At 44.2% G+C, this 18980-nt stretch overlaps 2 protein-coding genes across 2 annotated transcripts in view; both read left to right on the top strand.

The window, feature by feature from the left end:
- Positions 1-603: 603 nt before the first annotated feature.
- SAG (S-antigen visual arrestin) lies at positions 604-15882 on the top strand. Its single transcript, XM_032193242.1, has 15 exons — positions 604-693; positions 1245-1305; positions 1403-1447; positions 1702-1895; positions 3122-3181; positions 4335-4402; positions 4595-4730; positions 5086-5170; positions 6413-6485; positions 7377-7514; positions 7812-7889; positions 8565-8588; positions 8999-9063; positions 15132-15141; positions 15786-15882. The coding sequence occupies exons 1-15, from the start codon at positions 604-606 to the stop codon at positions 15880-15882; spliced, it is 1224 nt and encodes a 407-aa protein (XP_032049133.1).
- A 2749-nt stretch (positions 15883-18631) lies between these two features.
- Positions 18632-18980, top strand: part of DGKD (diacylglycerol kinase delta) — a 60423-nt gene continuing 60074 nt past the window's right edge. The window contains exon 1 of the mRNA XM_032193423.1: positions 18632-18707. The gene's annotated coding sequence lies outside the window, so the exon portion shown is untranslated. The remainder of the gene's footprint in view (positions 18708-18980) is intronic.

The raw sequence follows: 18980 nt of genomic DNA, 5'->3' as shown, positions 1-18980 counted from the left end.
TTGAAAAACCCAGAAAGTAGCCAAAACTCACATGCGCTGATATTATTTCCTAGATTTTATTCAATTGACTGAGATTGAACTTTCTTCTTATCTCAATTTAGAGCCTCTGATGACAAATCTTGATGTACCTTCCGAAAACTGAAGTACTTTGTGTTGATCAGATTACCTTTACCTTTACTCTTGCAGACTTTTTCACAAACTGTGTCTCTACAAATCCCTGTAAAGGCTAAGCTATCTCTCTCTTACTCCCATATATTTTAGGTTGGTCTACTGAATTTTTGAATTTGACTTAAAAATGAGTTCTAGGTCTTCTGTAATGTTTCTGAAGAGCTGTTTTTAAATAGATTTCATTTTAGCAGTTCCTTGTTGTTGTTTGTTTGTTTGTTTTTAAAAAAAAGCCCACCATCTGTGCTGTACTTGAATACCCATTCAAATAGTCCATTTGGTGAACGGTACCATGGGAGTAGAATGCTGTACCCACCAGGTGTAATTACAGTTTTATCTCATCCACATATCCTTTTTTTTTCCCCTCTGAAATTTCTCCCAGGACCCTTTGGGGCAGAAAAGCTTCATTCGTCCACGGTCACATACCCATCTTTGGCCATGAGCTGCCCTGAGTCTCAAAAGACAGGGAAGAATGCTGGTTCCCCTCCAAAACAAGTTATCTTCAAAAAAAGCAGCCGTGACAAAGCTGTAAGTACCATAATAATGGGTCTAAGTAGGTATGGATTTCAGTTGTAGTCGGGCTGGAGACATTACAAATCTTTCCTGCCTTTTTTTTTTTTTTTTTTTTTTTTTCCTAAGAAGGACCATGATCTGTGTTTAGTGCTAAGTTTGAAAACACGATGTAAACCAAGTTTACAGTAGGTCTTGCATAGGAAGGCAGCTCCCCTCTCACTCTTCCTGGGTTGTACTCCTGCTGGTAAACGTTTAAAACAAAGCTGATGCACTATGTTTCTGATAACATAAAAAATCTTTAAATCCATAGTTCTTTATCCCATCCCAGGAGTATTTCTGTTGTTATTCTACACATTAGGCCCTCTCTTCTGAAGTCCTGAAACATGTGAATAGCAATACTGTCTTTTGGGGATTGCATGTTTGTTGGGAAAAAAAGTAAAAGTTTAAAATGGAATGGTTCTCTAGAAGATTTCCAGCGCCACACCATGTTTTCCATTCTGCCCATCCACCCCCTGTCCAAATAATCAACACTTTGAACTTCAACCATGTGCTACTTCTCCCTACAGCTGACCATCTACCTGGGAAAGCGTGACTTTGTTGACAACATGGGGACTGTGGAACCTGTAGGTAAGTCCACAAGCGTACATGCTATCCTTTCTGCTCTCTTAACCCTGATTATCCTCTGGTAATCTTTTTTTTTTTTTTTTTTTTTCCTTTCTTTCAGATGGTGTTGTATTGATAGATCCTACAATGCTCAAGGGGAAACAAGGTTTGAGAGTTTATGCAACATACGTGTTGGAGATCGTACTGTTATAGCAATGCAAAATGGTTCTAATATAGCTTCCCCAATGAATGGGCTTCTTACTCAACGTAACGTATGTTCTTGTACAATCCAGTTAGGATTCATACCACATATAACAGTGTTAAAATGGGTTTCCATGACTCTAGTGCAGGATTTTACTTCCCACCCTGGCTATGTTGTTAGTCTGCTGCATGCTTTACCTGTCATTTGCTTCTTTCCAGTGTATGTGACCCTGACCTGTGCTTTCCGGTATGGCCAGGAAGACATTGATATCATTGGCCTCACCTTCCGACGGGACCTGTACTTCTCTAGGGTCCAGCTGTACCCACATGCTGACAAGCCAGACTCTCTCACCCACTTGCAGGAATCCCTGTTAAAGAAGCTGGGGAAAAACGCCTATCCCTTTTTCTTTACAGTGAGTATCCTGTAAAAGCCTCTGACCCTCTCCTCCTTGTCTTTTATCACTGGGCTGTTGACACTCAGTGAGGGACTGAAGACAAGGATTAATATTAAGTTCATATTACGTGAGGCTCAAATTTTGAGGAAAAGGCAATGTTTTGTTGTGTGTTTTTTTTTTTGTTTTTTTTTTTTTGTTACCAAGTGGTAAACTGCAAGAATATCCAAACTGTCCTAACTGTGTGAAATGTACTTGTAAGAGGCAAGGAGTTTTGCAATGGCTTTATGCTAGCTGCAGCTCTAAATATGCATGTCTTCCCAATTCTGGGGAGCTGGAATACTTTATACCATTGCCACGTTCCTTACAAAGGAAGTATCAAGTTCTTTCTTTAAAAAAAAAAAAAAGGTTTTTTTTTTTTAATCAAACAAACAAATGAAAAGCTTGTTACCAGACATTGTACACAGCTTATTGCCAAATTCTGAATCTGACAGGATGTGCTTCCAGCACTTTCACTGACATGTCTGCCTTAGCATTCCTTAGGAAGATCCAGGCTTGAAAACCATATATTCTGAAATAACAATAAATAAGAATAAATAAGTCTTTGAATCTGCTCAGTGGATAGTTACCTGTCCTCTGTTGCTGACCACTCAAATACAACCCAGTGATCTCCAAACTGCTGGATTCTCTGATGGGGTGTTGCACTCCACATCTCCATGAGCTGCTCTGCAGTCTTCCCAGCTGATGTCTGAAGTTGCTGGCCCTGCCTAGTCCAGAAACACTGGCTGGTGGCTGGCTGGTCTTTGTGGCTTTAGCCATGTTTCCAGAACAGAGAATGCTTTCTCAAGCTTCAAGCCCATGTGAGCAGTGATGACTGGCACTGCTGGGAGCAAAGTTGATGATCCTGGGTGGGGAGCCACGTGTCACAGCTTCTAATCTGAGCTGTGCCTCTAGAGCTTAAATTTTAGCCCAGGAGCTTCATGTGTATGATTTTTTTTTATTTTTTTTTTTTAACTTTTTGTCAGCTTTTTCTTGGCTCTTTATGTTTAACCCCTCTCTTCCACAAAGACTTTGTTACAGGGTTAGCATAAGGCTCAGCTTCTGTCTCAGCTGGAACTTCAAAGGACTGCTGTATTACTGCAAGTGGCCTGTTGTCCTTTTGTAAGCAGCAAGTTAATTAGAATATCACAGAGTTGGAAATCTGCTTAATATTGCTTTGGGTTATTTTTCTCTCCTTGTTCCCACAGTTCCCAGATTACCTGCCTTGTTCAGTCTGTTTGCAGCCTGCACCTCGTGATGTCGATAAGGTGAGACAAATGGGACACTTGTGCTTATCATGGTTGAGGATGTATGGAAAACATCATGTGAATTTATTTGGCTAACTTGAGTAACTTGAATAAGTTGATACTGGGGTTTGTTGTGCTATGCCACCAATGTCAGGAACCTGACTTTTAAGAGCTACAGTGTGGGTCACAGAGTCGGAATTTAATTCCTCACAATAAGAAAAGAAATCTAGTTCAATAGCTGCAAGACTGTGCTAAATCTGCAATGCTTGTAATTTCATTAAGGGTACCACATGATTTGTGGGTTGGACACACATAAAATGACACACACAAAAATGTCAGGCAGGCTTCTATTAGCATGTCAGTCACATGAGAGAAAAGGAGACTGAGTGCCTGAATTCTCACAGATCCCTATAAATAGCATGTGTTAAGATCTCCTTCTGAATTAAAACAAATACAGAAATGGGCTGTTTTACACATGTGTGTAAACAAAACAAAAGTCCTGGATAATGAGATGTTCTGCAAGGTTTCTGACAGCATTTAAAATAGTCCTTTTGTACTTCCCGGGATGCTTCTCTGAAGATCTGGGTTAGACTAAAACCAGGCAAGATGGGATGCAAGTTGTAGCATGCAGTGCCACAGGGACAAGCTATGTGTTTTGGAAGGATTGATATTGTAGCAAAATTTAATATATTTCTCTGAAGTTATCTGGGACTCTCGCAGATGTCCCATGGCAGTGTTGAAGACGACTTAAAGCAAAGATCAGCTTGGCCTGATCACTCTCAGCCCTTAGACACCAGGAAGTAAGAAGCTTGACCCCAGTCAGGTATTGGCATTACAAAGCAAATTCAGAAACTCAGGGTGGACTGAAGAGCCTTGTAGGCTGGTCAGTGTTAACTCCTGTAGCATGCTGTGACCTCTACAACAGTGCTCTCACAGAAAGCCTTTTAGTAGTAGGGATGTCATTTGTCAGAGGTTGGGAACTAAGCCTTATTTATCAGAAGGAGCATGGAATAGGTGAGTGCTGCCACACCAGTTAGCAAGGGTTTGTTACAATGGTTGGAGGCCAGAAGAATTTGCAGTTGGCAGGAATCTGCCAGTTTCTAGTGTACAGGAAGATGTTTGAACATCTGCAGATGTTCTTGGCTCGTTACACTGATTTCTTTCTCTCTGGCAGAGCTGTGGGGTGGACTTCGAGGTGAAAGCTTTCTCAACAGAGAATGTGGAAGAGAGAATTCATAAGAGGTAATAAAATACATGTGTCTGTCTGTCTTCAGCTGTTCTCTCTTAAAGAGGGTCAGAATGTTCAATAATGCACCATGGTTGCTTGTTCAGCTTTGTTCCACTTGTCAGTGGACTTCCTGAGCATAAGCACATGAGTGCAAAACTCCTGCCTCTGCCAAGCACAACGTACCTGTTGTCTTTGCTGCTTCTCAGGAACTCTGCACGCCTATTGATCCGAAAGGTGCAATATGCTCCAGAACAGCCAGGACCCCAACCTTGTGCAGAGACCACGTGGCAATTCTTCATGTCCAACAAGCCGTTACACTTGAAAGCTTGCCTCAGTAAAGAGGTGAGGAGTTTGCCCCTGGGGTATGGACATCATAGTATTTCAATGCCAATATGCGTTTTGCTGCCTAAAGCAGCTATTTTGTGTGTTACCCAGACTCTCTCAGCTGAGACTGACTTGCCTTACCACTGGACGGTTTTAATGTAGCTTTTGTCAGTAGCTACTGGCTGGGGGAGCCTGGGACACTATTATCAGCCATTTGAGGCAAAATCATTGAAAGAAGGGTCATGAGTCCTTGGGAAGGGTCACCTTGCCTTATCTGGTCTCTGTGAAGGAGATTGAATTTGTGTGGACTGGAGTGGTATAGGGCCTGGGAGAAGCCTCCTGACTGGGTTTCTGAGCACTGAATTCCTCCTAGGTGTACTACCATGGCGAGCCCATTCCAGTCACTATCACGGTCACCAACAGCACAGAGAAAACCGTGAAGAAGATCAAAGTCACGGGTAAGTTTTTACTATTATTTAGGATTCTCTTAGGAATCCAAGATTCTTTGGTGGGAGGGCTGAAAGAGCAAGAATTTAGTGCTTGTAACTACTTAAGCAGGCAGCATGGGGTGCGTCAGGAATTTGTTTAATCCACCCTCTCTTTTGCTGTTTCTTTGCTGCTGTTCATCAAGTGAAACACTGCAGCCTTTTTCCTGACTCATGGTTACTTGCATGGCTTAATTTCAGGCATCTGTATGTACAATCTAAGCAGGAAGGGACGAACACTTATGGTAAGCAAGGCAGGCACTGTGGGGTAATCTACCTCTTTGGGAGGCTGGTGGGAAGAGCTCCCCGGTCAGTGGGATGCTAACAGTAAACGTGCCTAGGTTGTGTACAGCTTTGCCCGGGGCTTCAGAAATATTTGGCAATGTGAGGAATGGCCGCTCTGCCAGTGATGGTGTAATTCCTCCTGAGGAAGCTGAGGGCAGGGCCTGAGTTTCAGATGAGTTTCAGTACTGCCTGTGCTTTATTTGTAGGACTGCTTGTTTTCGTCCCACAAACCCTGTTGCTCTCGGGCCTGGGGAAGACAATCTGAGAAACAAAGGATGAGAGAGAGAAAAGAAAGCAGGAAAGGAACAAAGTAGCTGAGGGTTTTGTAGCCAATTCAGTGCCAGTCTTACATGCACTGTCTAGTAACTCCCAAATAATTTTTTAGGTTGGCACACATCTGCCTGTCTTAAAAAGACTTTGTTGTTTCGGATTCTCTCATCAGTGTTTCAGTCAAAACTACTATGTCCTTTCTGGTGTTAGATTAGGATTGGAGAATACAAACCACTTGTTGCCACAGGGTCCTGACTGTAGTTTGGTATCCTGTCTTCTTGATACTGGCGTCTCATGAATGCAAATGCATAGGCTATAGAAACACAAGAGATACCAGTGACCAGAGGTGAAAGCAGACACACTTAGAGAGGGAGATCTTCGTAATGGAAAGAGCAGGCTCCCCTAGGAAACCACGAGCTGCTGACTTTGTCATCTGCAAATCAAGGCTGGATGTGTTTCAGGCAAGACAGAGACCAGCAACACACAAGTGGCCAATGTCTATCCAGATCAGGCTTCCTGACCTGGTGGTCCCTTCAGGCTCTAAATGTATGGATTTTTCTGCTGTCTTCGTGTTTTCCACTCCTGAGATTCAGTGGGGCAGCTATGCTGTTTCTGATTCGTACGCACAGCTAATTGTCCCTTTTCTTCTTTCTCACCAAGTGGAGCAGGTTGCCAATGTGGTTTTGTACTCCAGTGACTACTACACAAAAGTGGTAGCTGCTGAGGAAGCACAGTGAGTGAATATTCTGCTTATCCATGCTTGCTATACTCCTTCCTTCCTCTTAATTACCCTCCTCAGTTACAGGAGGTGCTCCTAACCATAGTCTGGCAGTTGCTGGCCGTTACAGTGCTCTCTTTGCCTTTGTGTGTGTGTCTTGACACCAGCTGTAGTCGATGCAGCTGCTCTCCTTTTTGTATAGTCAGCAGGTACCCTGCTCCTTTTTTCAGAGACTGGGGGAGGTTGCAGAAAAGCTGTTTTGTTTGAAGAGTAATTACCTACTAGAAATGCTTAGCAGGGCCTATGTAGGGTTCTCCATTGGTTGAAACCTTTAAAGGGAGCTGCAACATTTTTCTGTGCTGCTGTTTGCCTGGAAATGCTGGATGCATTTGTGCTTGGTGTCAGTCTTTTTCACAACACTTCACTCGGTTTCTGCTGGCCTTAGCTCACAAAAACCTCGGGGACTGTTGATGGTGTGGAGAACCCCTTGCTGTTATGCCTTGCAGTGTGTTGGCAGTGCAGCGTTGAACTTTGCTCTGTGAGGAGGGTTGGGTACACCCATACATCTGTATTTTTCTGTTGTTTTTTCTCTGTATCTTGGGGACATCTTTTCCTTTTTGTACCGGTCTTCTAAACTTGGATTCATTTTGTCCAAATGTAGAGGTCTGCAGTGTAGTTTGACCTACTTCTAGATGTATGCCTTAATGTGAAATTAATGATTTTCTGCAAATGCTTGTTTGATTATGAAGGAAACTTTTCTGACTAGTTCAGATGTAGACATCTAAATCTGGACAGATAAATACGGCTCCTTGTGGATGGCTTTGTAATCTGCTCTGAAATTACCCTAGTTGGGTTTGTAAGGCAGATCAGAGTGTATTGCTTTCCCTCTCACCTCTTTATTTTCAGGGAGAAGGTGCAGCCAAACAGCAGCCTGACCAAGACACTGACAGTTTTGCCCTTGCTAGCAAATAACCGGCAGACCCGGGAAATAGCCTTGGATGGAAAGCTAAAGGATGAGGACACCAACTTGGCTTCTAGTACCATGTGAGTGGTTTTAAGCGGTCCCAACTGGTAAAGGGTATAAAGAAGAGGGGGGAATGGAGGGAACTGAACTATCAGATGTTTGTACCTGTCCTGATGGGTCCATCTGATTGCACGACCTACCCATCATAGCCGTTCAGGCTAAAGTGTGATCACAGATCTGGAGAGGTATTGGCTGTCCCTAAGGCTCTTCTGCTCCATCATTTTTAGGAGAACGAAATGTTCATCTAGTTCTTATTCCTGCCACATACTGCTGCTCTGTAGCCATACTGCCTAACACCTCTTTGTTTTCTCTGGTAGTATTAAGGATGGAATAGACAAGACAGTGATGGGGATTCTCGTTTCCTACAAGGTCCGAGTGAAGCTCACTGTTTCAGGGTAAGAGTACCAGACTTCTTGCTACATCTGTTTAGAGTTAGGAGAGGGAAGTGTGTGTACCCCACTGACTAGTGGGGAGAAGGTGGGACACTCCACCATGAGAAAGGGTGTATGTTGTAGGGATATTAGGTTAACTCTAAAGCATGAACTTCCTTGAAATTGTATATTTCTGGCCTAAAAAAAAAAAAGTTTTCTTGAGCCAGAGGTGTTGGATTACTTTCCTTACGTATAGAAAGCTAAGCTTTTTTTTTTTTTCTTTTTAAGGAAAGCTATGGTAAGACTTTGGCCACATGACCAGAGGTTGAATTAGGAACCTGTGGCTTGCAATACAATTTTATTTCATTGCTATAATTTTTAGTTTGTGAAGGCTTAAGTGAAACTGTGTGAACCTTTGTTGGTGCTTTTGTTCTCCCAGAGCAGAAGGTAGGAGCAAAGGAGCCTTCCTAACACTTGGTCAGGGGTTCAGGAACTTACTCTTTCACCGTGGGAAGGATATGAAAAATGAAAGTCACTTTTTTTTAAAAACAAGTGTATTTGGAGGTTAAGCTTTGAGGCAAGTAAGAATATACGAGGGAGGTGATCTCAATAGTCCACCAGTAAAACACTGTTTCTAGAGTACCAAAATAGGAAGGCATTCATTAAATATGCTTATATATTTCTTGTCTTCTTCCATAGTATGCTGGGAGACTTCACCTCCAGGTAAGCATCCTCTTTTCAGACCATGTAGCCATAGCACTTAATTCGTCTTCTTACCCTCTTACTCTCCTTCCCACCTCCCTAACTATTCCCTAAGCTGATAGAAATAAGAAATATGCAAGTTCAGCTGTGAAAACGATGCAGTTGCAAAAATGCATCAAATTTACATGCACGCAATGTTCAGCATGTAATAAACCCAGCTTGTTAGGGTGGATATGCATGTGTTTTGTGTTTCTTTTTTTTGTGCAGAAATCTGAGCTTAACTCTTTTTGAAGGGGGAGTTAGGATTAGAAAAAAGATGAAAGAATGAGTAAATTTGGAGTTGAAGGTTTGGGCTGGCCTGAGCTGGGAGGGAGACTGAACCAGGCATGACTGGGGCTGTGGATCTGACGCATTCTCTCTTCTCCCCAAAGTGAGGTGGGCACAGAGCTGCCATTCCGTCTCATGCACCCTAAACCTGAGGAAAAGAACCCAGCAGGTCAGTTGTGTCTCATTTTTGCCTGTTTTATTGTCTCAGGTAAGTTCTTACCATTGCTAGGCTTGCAGACATTTAGCCTTCAGTGTCTGGAAGCCGGCACTGGGGCTGCTGCATGTGTGTGGGAGAGAAAACCTCAAGGCACAGTGTAAGAGGGAGAAGGGATGCTGAGATGGAATAAGATAGAAGTGGGTCATGTTCCCTTTGTCTTTCATCTGTGGAATCACAACTGAAAGCACAGGGACTCAAGGAAGCACAGCACAGTTAAATCTCATGACTACTGTGCAAAATGCCCTGGCTATAGCTGTCAGCAGTTCCTATCCAAGTTCCTATCCAGATTCTAATATAGCAAATGAGAATGTCGCAGAAAATGCCCAAGACACACAACACTACAAAAAGCAAAATATTTCTAAGCAAAGTTATAAGGTGATAAAACCATTGGGGATTTTACAGTGTCTCTATTATGTTTACATGGCATTGGCCACAGTGTCTGAGGTGTGGCCTTTAAGTTCAGTTTCTGTGTATAGGTATTTGAGAGGAATGTCTCTTCAGAATCAGGTCAATAAACACAAGTGTGACAACTTTAAAGCTGGCAGGGATCCTGCCTGAAGGTTAACAACCAACTCTCTGTCTTGGTTGCTTGTTTAAAAAATAAATAAATAAATATATCATGGTACAATGTAAGGAGCTACCTTTCCCAGGGAATATTAAATCTTAGGAGTGGATGCCAAGTCTTTAGGTTGTCTTGAGCATTTGTCTTCCTGCTTCCTCAGTTCCTGACTGGCTCTGTTCTGTAATGGTGAACCTATGGAAACTGCAAGGTGCTTACACTAAATCAGAAGTTCCTGTGCAGCATCCGGGGCAGCTATTGAGCACAAATATTATGCTAGCTTTTGCTGTTGGGATTGTTCTGTATGAGTCACCTTGTCCTGCCATCTGTGTTTGGATGGAGTTGTGTAGGCTTCAAACATAAAACCAGGACTGCTTCTGCACTGCATTTTTTTTTTTTCCCCATTTGTCTAAAACTTACCTAAAGCCTCTGTATTTAAGAACACAACTACTAGAAGATGGAGGAGCCTATGAAAGGAGTTACCCGGGATAGGTTCTATGTTCTGTACTGGAAGCATTAGAAAGGGGTGATTTAGTCCCCATTGTGTTAAATGGGTTGCATTAAACACAGCAAAGCCAGCTGGGCAAAAAAAGGTGATTCTCCCACTGTATTTGGTGGTGGTGCAGCCTCACCTTGAATATTGTGTACAGTTCTGGCTCCACAACATAAAAAGGATTTTAAGCATCCAGAGGAGGGGCAACAAAGCTGGCAAAAGGGCTGGAAGACAGGTCCTGTGAGGTGAGGCTGGACACTTGAGTTGTCTAGTCTGGAGAAAAGAAGGCAACCTCATTGCTCTCTGCAGCTCTGTGAGGAGGGGAAGCAGAGAGGGAGGTGCCGGTTTCTTCTCATCGATAACTGATGAAAGAACGTGAGGGAATGGCATGGAGCTGCACCAGAGGAGATTCAGATTGGACATTAGGAAAAAATTCTGTAATACAAGGGTGGTCAAACACAGGAATAAGCTCCCCAGCAAAGTGGTGCTTGCCCCATGACTCTCGCTATGCAGCTGCATGCAGACTGCATCTGCTTCCAGAAATCAGGTCCTCAGGGCTGGTCTCTAGGGCTCTTAAAGTTGGACCACGCTGGGGGAAGCTGCCGTGGGGCAAATGCTGCTGTTGGCACAGCTGTGCCTGTGCCGTGGGCTTCTGTTCCATGTTGTAGGCTGGCAAATCTCTGCCAGCAAATCACTGAGATTGCTGCTCGCTTAAGTGGGGACTCGTGGTAGGAGAGCGGCTTTGGAAAGGGTCTTCGTGGCTGTTCTGATAACTTGCACGTACTGAAGTATTTCCATCACACTTTGCTGCAGGAATTCCCCTGCCTACAAGCTTGGTGAAGGCCAGGGACCTTTTTGGTGCTGGTGGCCCCAGGAAAGGTGGCTGGTGAGGGCCATCTAGTGTCCACAGGGAGCCTCGCGTGGTAGAGGTGCTGGGGGAGGCAGCTCAGGGCTGCAAAAGTCTGGAGCTTTCATGGATGCAGAGAAAAGCTTGAAAACGTTAAACAAGGACTATTTAGAGGCTCAATTTATTACTATTTAGGGAGCTGTAAAGAATTCTGTGTGTATTTTTAGAACGGTGTGGATTTTTTTGGACGTGACACCATGTTTCGGTGTTAATGCAACAACCCCATTTCTGTTTCCTGTGCTTCAGGCAGATCATTTTAGCAGAAGCATTTGTAGCTTGAGGAAGGATGGAAGTCAGTTCTCCCTTCGAAGAACACTTCGAAGGATGGCTGGTATACTCTTTTATGTAGTACACTCAAAAGGATGTGGGCAGAAGACTTATAAGGGAAATGGAAAACTTTAATATTTCTCAGATCACTTCCCCCAACACATCCTCTTACCAAAGGTGCAGCCCACATACATGTATTGTTTACTACATCAAAGTCCTTCTAGGAGCTTTCTGTCAGAAGACAGCTGTGGTTTGTGCATTTTCTTCAGATGGAAATTGCAGGTTTCGGGTAACTCGAAAAAGAAATGCAGTTAGTTCCAGGAGCTATCCCATGGGAAAGCCCTACAAACAGTTAACTGGAGAAATAAATGCTCTCTCTTCAAACAAGAAAACTAACACAAAAGAAAATTTCTCTGAAGCCTGCGTAACTGATTTGAAAACTGTGCTGGAGTGTGGTGTCTCAGCTCATTACAGGGAATAAAAGAGCCTCCCGAGCGAAGATGGTAAACTAAAAGTCTTACTGGCTTTCTGTGTCCTGTGCCTAATCACCGTTTCTAATTGTGAGTTCATGTTTTGGAGATGCAGTTTTTATTCTACCACCTTAGGTCATAAGCTCTGAAAAATCAGATGTGCTTCATTAGTGAAATGACATCCAATTTGGAATCGAGCAAAACAAGACTTAATTGCAGAGATGGAACTTCAGCAAACAATGTTTAGGCTCTTAAAGGCCCCACAAGATATAATTTTGTTTTGATGGCTTGTTCAGCAGCCTCTGCAATGGGTGTAGGCAAGGGTGCCTGCACAGGGAATTTTGAGATCACTCCTTATCTTCTTTTTCCATTCCTTTTTGTTTTTACTGATGAGTCAGTAACCAATTTGTCCATTGCACCTCCCTTCTTACTTGACTGTCACTTAGGTTGCAGCTGGGAGAAAGGAAAAATCACGGCTACAGTGAAATTAGAAATGTCACATACTGTGACTTTATGGCTTATTCGTTGCAGAGGGGTAATATCCTTTTCTCTTTCCTAGCCGAAGTGATTTATGGCAAAAATAAATAAAACGTGTAGCATCGGTGTATTTAATTGTGCAGGGCTAACTTGAATTTAGAGAACCTCAGAACATCAGAAAAAATAAGCTTCACAAGAACACAGCTTTATTTTTGGGGGCCAAATGGGGGCAAGTGTGATCAGCTGCACTGTGCTTTATTTCACAGTATATTCTTTACCCTTTTTATATGTCTGTCTGCTCTGAAGCAGTCATCCCTCAGTAAAAAGCAGGTCTGTCAGTGCATGGCTCTTGCTGATCGCTTGCTCTTCCTTCTTGCTACCTTTCCTTTCCCATGTTTATTTATAGCTTCCTTGTCTTGGACTTCTTGCAGGCCAGCATTTGCATGCTACATGTGTGCTATTTTTGTGACTGTTTTTGGACCCATGTGTTTCACAGAGGGTTATTTTTAGGCAGAGCAGCTCCTGTCACATTGGCAGCCTGTCTTTTCTGCCTGTTGACAAGAATGGATATAGATCTGTTTCTTTTAAAGATAGAGTCAAACTGGGCCATGTATCTTCATGCTTTCAAGATCTTTCCCTGTCAGCAGTCAGCCCAGCTCCTGCTGGGATTTTTTTTGAGGCTGTGCTCTTAGCGTGAGTTCTTTGGTCTGGGGTTTTCTTGCCCTTGTCTTGAGGTTTCACATTTTGTGGGCCTATGTCTTGTACACTGACCTTTGTTTTGGCTGTTATTCAACAAATAGTCATTTATCTGCTTCTTTGTTAAACTTGCATGAAAGGGTTCCTTCCAAGAAGCCCATAAATACCGTGTCCCTTTAACATTAACGTTGTTCCCACCCTGGACTGATATTGTAACTTTCAGAAATTAGTGACTTTTCAAAGGGCTTGAATGTCTTGAAATGTAAGATAACCTACTCTTTTTTTTTCCTTTTTTCTTTTCACCACGAAGCTAAAAGAGGTTAAAAGCAAGCTTATAATGAAAATTACCATATGTCACAGCTTTAATTACATGGAGTCATTCCTGTGGCTGCATAATAAAAGCTTATAGAAAACCCTCTGCAGAGGGTATGATGACGTTCGGGAACCTCATCTGTCCTTGAACGCAGTCCCCTCCCATCCCAGCCCTCAAAATGATTGCTGGGATGCCAGTTAAAAATAAGGAGAAAAAAAAAAAAAAAGACAACCTATTTTCAGGTTCCTGAGACTTCTTCAATGTTTTAATGCTAAATAAGCCATGGGACAGCACGATAACCCTGTGGAGTGGACATAATTCCTCCTAGAGTGGTAATACAGACATTTAACAAGCCTATGGGGTGTAGTATAGCAGCCTGAAAGGAAAAGTGGTGTCCAGGTACCTGTGAATGTAATCTGACATATAAGCTATATGAGAAGTATTCCTATACTGCCACGCTAACTGTGTATTGATGCAGTAAGTATTTATCTGACAGAAAAGAACATGCCTTACCAAAGCAATACCTGTTTCTCCCCTCAGCCCATTCTGTAAAATCGACTTCAAACCACGCTGGTGGATTTTGCTCAGCTTTGCCCATATCATTAATGTCACTGTTCCCATAGTGACGAGTACACTCCAGAGAGGGGAAAGAGGGTGGACTATTTAAGGACTCTTAGTTGCAGGAAAATAAAATGACAACACTGCTTTATGTGTTGGAAACTTTAAAACTTCTAAACGTTTCATTGTAAATCAATTTGAATCAAGTATGGGTGCACTGAGACTTTCCAGACTTCATCTTGGCCTCTGTGAGCAGAGGAAGCTATCCTTTCCGAGTCCGGATAAATACCATCATGAACGCTTTTACGTGATCTGTCCTTTGAGGCATTTTGGCTACAGTGCCCTACTTGGCATGCTTGTAATGCTGACTTTTCCAGCAATGCTAATCACCACTTGTTGCCTTTGATTTCTGTGTGTTGTGGGTGGGAATTCTCCAGGTCACCCAATCACCGAGGCATCCCAAATCCCTGGTGACTTCTGGGGAACAATGGCTTTGGTGCACTTTGCTTCCTCACTTAAACTCATGAGAAATAAGCCAGTGAAGCAACTGTTTCTTGCTAAAGCTTAAGTAACTGTAAGAGCGAAACAATCCATGTTCCTGTTTCTTCACTGCAGTGTAGTCTGTTCTGCTTACTTCAGGCTATGCTGAAACACCTTCCAAGGAATCCTACTAGCAAGCCTGAATGCTGTTTTGTTACAGTGTGGTTAGCAAAGATCCCATCGAAGGAACACGTTAAAGTCCCAGAGGTCTCGGGAGTATGTTTAGGCAAGGCTGAAATCAGGAGTATTGCTCCTCATGTGCATAATCTGCCTGATGAGAGGCCACCTAATCTTTTCTGTATTGCAGCCTCTGTTTGATTTCAGTACCTTCATGCTTATTGAATGAGAACGTCTTCTCATCAGCTGGATGCTTAAAGCACAGTGACAGACCAATTAAGACTAAAGTCACGCAAGTGCTGTCATCTGAGAAGCGTGTGCACAGATGTTTCTCTCAGCTGTGACTGCTAGCAAGCATAAATTGGAAAAATTTGTTCATTTCTCAGCCCTTCTGATGTCTTAGCAGCATTGCTGGGGTGCTCTTCCATTTGGGAGATCAAGTTCTGCTTTGACGGGTGTGTGCACATACATGTTGACGCTTTCCAGAGTCCTTGTATTGCTGCAAATCCTGCTGCTTGTCACGGTTTTGTCTTGTTTACAAATATTTTGCTGTTTTTAGCATCCGTTGTTCTAACTATTCGCTGTATCTTTTTTCCTCCTTTACTGCATGCTGATGACTGCAGGGAAGGATGGGTAAGTTTCTTTTAATGGTATTCACATTCTAGCTGCAGCTGTGCATTGCCTCTTTGAAAGCTCCTCAAAATTGCTCACAAATCCATAGGGTTCACAGAGCATGAGCTTAAAAAATTAATGTGGCTTGACAAGTCATTGCTATCAGTTGAACAGCAATGACCGACCATGTGAAAGTCGCTTGAGACCATGTTTTGCCTGACAGCTGGACAGAAAGAGATGTCTGCGGTCAGCTGACGCTCTGTAGTTTTAGGAACTCAATAGGTTCAACCATGTGCCTATATTTTAAGCACAGAAGAAATAAGGATGAAAGGTTTCACATTTTAATTCAAGACAAAGACCCTTTCAAGCTGCGGACTATTCAGCTAGCTGGAATGAGCATGGTTCGGTGCAGGAGTTTCATGAAAACCTCCTCAGTTTGTGTCCTGCTTTGTTCCATTCAACTGCTTTTCCTACTAGCTTTTAGAATAGCAGCAACAAAGTTAGTATGTGTGGGAATATGATCCAAATCCCTTTGGAGACAAAAGAAACATCACCAGAGACTGTTCCAGGCTTTTCGTCTTTCTCCAGCACGTTGCCTTCAGTGTACTGGTATAAAAAAAAATGGCTGACATCATTTTGAAAGACCTGTGTTTCTTCCATTTCAGTGATGCAGAGATGGTATTTGAGGAGTTTGCTCGTCAACAGCTAAAAGATATGCCTGATGATGAAGAAAACAAGAACGTTTCCTCAACTGATGAGTGATGAAAACAGCAAGCTGCTAGAGAAGCTGTATAGTCTGGCATCGTTTAGAAATTTAGGACCTAGGTTCCTGGTAAACTGCATGTTCTGAGTGCATACATTGTCTTTCAAGGATCAGTAGACGTAAAATCATGAATCTCTGTTGCTTACTAAAAGCTTTAGCTCCGTAAAAGTGTAGCAAACTCAACATTTCATGCTTACGCTAGTTACCAGAGGAGGGCGGGAAGGCTGCTCTGCCGTGACATCTGCTTCAGTGGCACCTAACAAAATAGTGGTTATTTTCACCACTGATGAGGTCTTAAACGATGGCTTGTGCAGCCTGCTTACACTTAGCTGGGGTCACAGAGTCTCTGCTTTTTAAATGCTAGTGAACTAAGTTCTAGTTTGAATGGCTGGCTTGCTGCCTTTGACTTGAAGTTCCTCAGTGGACTGTGCAAAATTGATTTTATTTCCTTTTGTTTGCTTTTGCATTTTTCCTTTATCAAATTCATCTAGTTAATATTTTTAGTGCTTGCACTGTCCTCATGTATTGCTTATATCCATTTGCTCTAGCATTAAATGTCTTGCAAGTCATCTTTCACAGCAGCTGTAATGCTGAGATACTATGTTAGCTTTTTCTCAATATAATAGTTATGTTATTAAAGATCAGGGAAATGTGCACTGTACATGAATTTCTTAACAAAGATCCCTATATACAAACCCAAACAGAGAACTGGTAGTCTAGGCTAATGCTATATATAATCTAGTTTCCCATATGCAACAGTACTTCAGAAGAGGGTACAATAAAATTAAGGAGGAAATCACAGGGCAGCCTGCCCTGAGGAGGCTTTCCCTACATCTATCTGCCAGAGATCAGTTTGTGCTCTAAGAAATGAGATTGTACTCTGCAAACATTGGTGTCTCTTGTTGATCTGGATATTCTCATTGTCTGTGTATAAGTCTAATCCTTTCCAAAGTCTCATGTAGACCTTTGCTGAAGTGAGTTGCATCAGCTAATTACATGTTGTGTGTAAAAAGACTGATGTTTTCTTTTTCTTGTTTTTGTTCTAACTCGTTTTTCAATGTCTTTGGTTTCAATTCTCCTGGAAAGTCTGAATATTGGGCCTATGTTAAATAATATAAATTTATGTATCTTACCCTATGCACTGGAAACTGGATTTTTGAGCTTCCCACTTAGACCCTAGCTATCAGTGGTGACCACTTTGTAGAGAAGAAAATGAGAGACATGTTTTAGAGATGTCCATTTCCTCCCAGCAGGAGTGGACTCTCACGAAAGCTTGCTGTAAGCAAGTTGCACTTCCGTCCTGCTTCAGACTGCAGAGGTTGGATAAGCTTAGCTTGCCTGCTCTCTGGCTTTGGTTTCTGTTGGTAACTATAACCTATGAGAGCAGTCTGCTTTGGAGAAACACATGGGGTACTCTCAGGCATTTCTGCAGAATGATGCTATATTTAGGTCTCATTTTTTGAGCAAAGATCTGTTTTTTTTTTTTTTTTTGTTTTTTTTTTTTCCTGTTCGTATGTTTTCTCTTACTGATACCATCAGGGTTACAAGCCCTACTTTTAGAAATGGCCCAAAGCCTTTAACCAAACAACCTTATATGTGGCCTCTAACACAGATTTGGTTAAAAACAAAGCCTTCTGGTTTGCTTTATCATGATCTGTAAACTGGGGTTGTGTTAAGATGCTGAAAGCAGAGAGCTGAAGACCACAGCTGACTCCACGGCTCCATCAGTGCTCTGCCTTCACACCACCTGTTGGTGTTTGTCTCTGTTGCAGCTGTTTCACCTTAGATGAAATTGCAAGAGGCACTGGGTTTGGTTCACCCTTTCTCAGCATTGTGTACTGAGCTGCTAATGAATCACCACAACTGTTTTCAGGTGTTCCTAGTCAGTATAGCTTCTGTGGGCTCCATTTTAGTTTTTTGTTTGTTTGTTTGTTTGTTTGTTTTTTTGGGGGGGGTCAGGCTTCTGCACCTGGGATTTCTGGAAGGATCTTTCTAATGATTGCTCTGGTATTACTATTAATTTTTGGTGACTCGGGGACATACTGCTATGGTAAGGCTGAGTAAAATGTTGGTAGTGGAGAGGGTGGTCTTGGAGAGCTGGTGCTCAGGAACTCCTTTAAAGAAATTAAAAAGAGGAGTGGGGCCACTTTGTGACCATCTTCCCCATCCTCCTCTGCAGTGCAGCTTCTCCCACAAAGGCTTTTCCTTCAGTGTCCCTGGCAACCTTAGAGCCCTTTTTCTTCTCCTTTGTGGCTATCAAGCGTGTGGGACATCTGTTGCTGCCCGCTTTTCCTCTCACACGCATCTGTGGTGATGACTTCAGTCACAAAGTCACCCTGCGCTGGGGAAAGGGTGGAGCCACCCCGCTTCACTCGCTCCTTGTGCCTGCAGGCAGCCCCTTCGCCTCCCGGCTGTCGCCTCAGCCCGTGCGGGGCCGCTTGCGGGAGCTCTCCCCTGCCTCAGGCTCCACGCAGCGGGGCCGCGACCGTTCGTGTGGCGCCCGGCAGCGGCCGCCCTCTGGCAGCGGGAGGGCGCGGGCCGGGCCGGCCGCCAGGGGGCCGTGCGGGGCCGTTCCGTGCCGCTGGGGCCGGGCCGCCCCGCGCCGCTCGGGGCCGTGAGGCGGCTGCAGCGCGCGGCGCGGGGCGGGAGGGGGCGCCGGGCGCGGCGCAGCATGGCGGCGGCGGGCACCGCGCAGCCACGGGCCGGGCCGGCCGCCGCCGGCGCCGCGGCGGACGAGTCGTCGGACAGCGAGCCCGAGCAGGAGCCGGGCTCGCCGCAGAAGCTCATCCGCAAGGTCTCCACGTCCGGGCAGATCCGCCAGAAGGTGCGTGAGGGGCGGCCGGGGGGGGAGCCGCAGGGCCTCGGGCTCCGCGCCGCCTCCGCCTCCCCCGCCCGGCCTGCGCCGCCCCCGGGACCGGCCGGGCCCGGCTCGCCCCCGAGGGCACCGGCCGGGGACCCCCCCCCCCCAGCCCCAACCGCCCCTCGGGGACTCGCCCGCCGCCCACCCCCTCCCCGCCCTCCGGGACCGGCTCGGGCCCCCTCAGCCCGAAGCTCCGGCCCCGAGGCGCCCCCGCCGCAAACCCCCCGCAGGTGCCGC

The sequence above is a fragment of the Aythya fuligula genome, chromosome 9, assembly GCF_009819795.1.
Source record: "Aythya fuligula isolate bAytFul2 chromosome 9, bAytFul2.pri, whole genome shotgun sequence".
Classification (NCBI taxonomy): Eukaryota; Metazoa; Chordata; class Aves; order Anseriformes; family Anatidae; genus Aythya; species Aythya fuligula.
Note: the sequence above shows the minus strand (reverse complement) of the source record. Positions and strands in the feature narration are given on the sequence as shown.

Excerpts from the sequence above, each read along its gene's own strand:
- SAG (XM_032193242.1), top strand. The coding sequence starts at position 604 with ATGAGCTGCCCTGAGTCTCAAAAGACAGGGAAGAATGCTGGTTCCCCT. Across the intron at positions 4,403-4,594 it reads GAAGAGAGAATTCATAAGAG|GAACTCTGCACGCCTATTGA; the intron begins GTAATAAAATAC and ends GCTGCTTCTCAG. Across the intron at positions 7,890-8,564 it reads GTGAAGCTCACTGTTTCAGG|TATGCTGGGAGACTTCACCT; the intron begins GTAAGAGTACCA and ends CTTCTTCCATAG.